General features: G+C 36.3%; 1 protein-coding gene across 1 annotated transcript; it reads right to left on the bottom strand.

Annotated features, from left to right (window-relative positions):
* Positions 1-263: 263 nt before the first annotated feature.
* LOC119628409 (endocuticle structural glycoprotein SgAbd-5) lies at positions 264-1,141 on the bottom strand. The gene is made up of 3 exons (XM_038018982.2): positions 885-1,141; positions 651-763; positions 264-573 (listed from the first exon to the last, which is right to left on the bottom strand). Exons 1-3 carry the CDS (start codon positions 891-893, stop codon positions 348-350), a joined length of 348 nt encoding a protein of 115 aa, XP_037874910.1. The 5' UTR covers positions 894-1,141; the 3' UTR covers positions 264-347.
* Positions 1,142-3,845: the final 2,704 nt, after the last annotated feature.

Raw genomic sequence — 3,845 nt, 5'->3', positions numbered from 1 at the left:
TAATTATCGCTTATTAAGCTGGACGAGCACACGATTTTTATTATAATTTGATCACAGCAACACTGGCCATATCTCGTAGAATAAATACGAGAGTGTGTATGCTGGTTTTGCCAGCAGCTTATAGACCAGAGGATGATGCATGCAACTGTTTACCGGGGAATATAATATAACCTTTTTGATTATTTCTGAGTTATGATTTTAACTCGTGTGTAAGCACGGGTCACATATGGCCAAATCTAAAGGCGAAATTATATACACTAGAATACTATTCCATAAAATTTATTTACATTGTCATAATTATTGTACTATTTACAGGAGGCAATATTTTCTAATTATATTTATGTAATTTAGCCGACGAGGGAAGCTATGACCGCTGGCGGTATTGCTCCTCCAGCTCCTTGTTGGATTTGTGGCTGGAAACCGTTCTCGTCGGCGATGTACGTAACAGTATACGTGATTCCGTCAGGTGCCACCCAAGAGTACTGTCCTTGAACCGATATAGCTTCATTTTCTGTACCTTGGTTTTTCAGTTGACCCTGTTCTTGGTGCTTACTGCCATCCGACAGTTCCCAACTAAAAACAAGAATATTATATATTTCACAGTCACACAATACAAATTTAAACATAGATCCGAGTGAAAGATTACTAACGCAAAGTCGTAAGCGTTCAAGCCATCATTGTTGCTGTCATAGCGAAGGATCTGTACGTCCTGAGGGTTTTGGGGAGCAGCCGATGCTACGGCGACAAGGGCGACGATCACGAACTGAAAAAAATTTAAAAAAACAAATTTTATAATCCTTGATTCCTGATCGTCCGTTCACAAACACTTTTAGCAATCACATTCACGTTATTGCTGATTTCACTTCACTTTTCCTAGTACTGACCAGTTTCATTTTTGTTTTGCTTTTGTTTTGAACAACCTTCTTTTGCAGAAAGCACTTGACGTGTGGTATGAATACGTATTCAAACGTTCCTCTTATATACGTATGGATCTCTTCTAATACTTGGTTGCAACACCCCGTTTGAGCCGGCGATGCTTCTTAGTACGCAGCATCTATCGCGGTACACTCGGGTGAACGTCGCTGTACGTACACACAATTGACTTAATCTGTGTGAGTGAGTGTTTGTAAACATTTAATTTGACCCATGCAACTCATCTTTAGTAATACGTGTATAAATGTCAATGTTAATACATAATATAAAAGGTCACAATATCTTTTTACACACAATACATGATTATTAAAAGTTTACGGGGTCTGTAATTTCGTAGTTATAATATATGACAAATTATCATTACACTTCATACGTAAAGTTTTGCTTTGATAAATGTGTTGTTAATGTGTTCCTATTTAGAAGAAAAGCGTAGCTACAATAATCACTGATTAGTCTTCATAATGAGAAGCCATGAAATGCTCTTGTGAGAATTGGAACTCTTATTTCATCTTAGCCATTAATGAGTTACATAATTAGGCACCGATATAACATTACGCATTATAATGGTTCAATTGAAAAATTAGCATTTGTAACTCTTTGTTCTCGTCGCATTGAATTTCAAAGGTAAAATAGCAGCAGAAACAGTAGCAGATATTAAGGTGGTAAAGATGAAATATCTTAAACAGTTCGACGATAATTGTTTTTTAATTACTGAAATTCGTCTATGTATAAACACAAACACAACACAGGTATATTATACCGGTATATATACAGGTTTGTATATATTAAGTATGCAGAAATTATAATAGAACAATATTAAAAAGAACTAGTGAGCAGGGTAGATGGGATACGTTTGTTTTGCACTCTTAGCCGGAATATTGTGCCCATCAAACTAAGTTGAGCGTTTGATTTTAATCGATAAAGCATTCCGGTTATTCATTAGCATTTTCCGAACCCTTAATACAAAATACGGTAATAATTATCCTATTTCAACAATAAGCTCTTTCCAGGAACCCTGTTCTGATGAATGAGAACGAAAGGGAGCTTATAAATGACAAAAGATACGGCTCAAGTATCCATTCTTACGGTACGCACGGTAGACAGCGGCTTGGCTCTGCACCTGGCATTGCTGAATTCCATGGGCGACAGTAACCACTCACCATGAGGTGGGCCGCAAGCTCGTCTACAAGAGCAATAAAAAATCCATGTTCAATGAATTTTCTACTATTCACGTGATTTGACAGTAGACAGTATTTAGTAGACAGTAGACAGTAGACGAAAATTGCACGGACGGAGGAGTATAAAATTTCCCACGCTTATAGAGAATATAGAGAAGGAGTGCTAATATTTTCTAATATCTGTTTAAATTATGCATAAAAAATATTGTATTTTTTTTAAATCAATAAAAAAAATATTACACACACTACCATGTATTTGACACATACACGCATACATACTATTTTTGTTTATTGTCAATTTTTTCTTATTGCGTATAGTCTGTGGTCAAATTGAGAATAGATTAAATATTGTTTGTCTTTATTTGTTTAACAAAATGTAGTCTTGGCGAAATCTGTGATCATATAAGTATAACAATCTGATGATAGAAATAATAAAGTTCAAACTTATAATTTAAATTAATTATAGTCGAATTTCGACTACCGGAGGAACACTAGTATTCATAATATTGCGAAAATTTTAATATAGTATATTACATTTAATACAATACTATTTTTGCTTGTGTGGGTGAACGAACTCTCGGTCGAGCAGGGATGAAATGATTATCTGGGCCCATAGACATTTCAACATAAATACCACAACTCTTGAAAACTGAAGCCAAAATATCAATTGAATCATGAAGGGGGATGCTGCTCTCATCTCTAGGCTGGGGGTCTCAAATACCTGCTACTTCCATGTCAGTCCATACAGAGCCGGTAGGGTTGTCAAGAGTTCTCATGGATTGTTTGAACCTCTAGGTCTACGGAGGTTTTTTTTTTACTTCTTACTTTGACGAGTGATGGCCTGGAAGCCTTTCTAGTTTCACTAGGACAGGCGGGTGAGCACGGGCTCAGCGAGGAGGGCTGGGATTTACTAACCAGAGCCCCTTTGAAGGAGAGCTTTATTTTATTATTGCTTAGATGGGTGGACGAGCTCACGGCCCACCCGATGTTAAATGGTTACCGGAGCCCATAGACATCTACAACGTAAATGCCGCCACCCACCTTGAGACATGAGTTGTAAGGTCTCACTTTTAACAGTACAACGGCTGCCCCGCCCTTCAAACCGAAACGCATTACTGCTTCACGGCACACTTATCAACAACTTAAGGATCGCTGCTTCAAGAAACCGTCTACCGCCGGATAGGAACCACGACCCGCTGAAATGATCCGGTGAAAACTCAGCGGGTTGATGCACTGATTGCATGTCGAACTATTTGGCGACTTCAACTAGTTACCAGAAACAGAAGCGTCTATTAATAGAGTTAGTGGATCGAATGAAAGTCACCGTATTTTATTGTCTTTAAAACTTGATGGGTAGATGGCTGAACACCGCCAAGGACAAGAAGAAGTGGTGTACCTTAGGGGAGGCTTTTACCCGAAGGAGAAGATAAAGAAATAATGTAAATAATATTCAATAATAAATTAATATAAGAAGCTAACTTTTTAATCCTAAACTAACTTTTTAAACTTTTTAAAACTTTTTAATAAAAATAATAATAATAATATATCTATTAATGAATGTTAAAATTGTTTGTAATTAAGTATCAATTATTTTTGTATGGAATAAAGAAATCTTTATTATTATTATTATTATTAAATCTTGATGCTGATTATTCATTTAAATCAGAAATAGTAGAGACACAGGCAAATCTACTTCCCCACTATTCCATCTTAGTACTAGAATCTGGAATAGTA

Source organism: Bombyx mori, chromosome 22 (genome assembly GCF_030269925.1).
Source record: "Bombyx mori chromosome 22, ASM3026992v2".
Lineage (NCBI taxonomy): Eukaryota > Metazoa > Arthropoda > Insecta > Lepidoptera > Bombycidae > Bombyx > Bombyx mori.
This window is presented reverse-complemented; position numbering and strand designations above follow the sequence as displayed.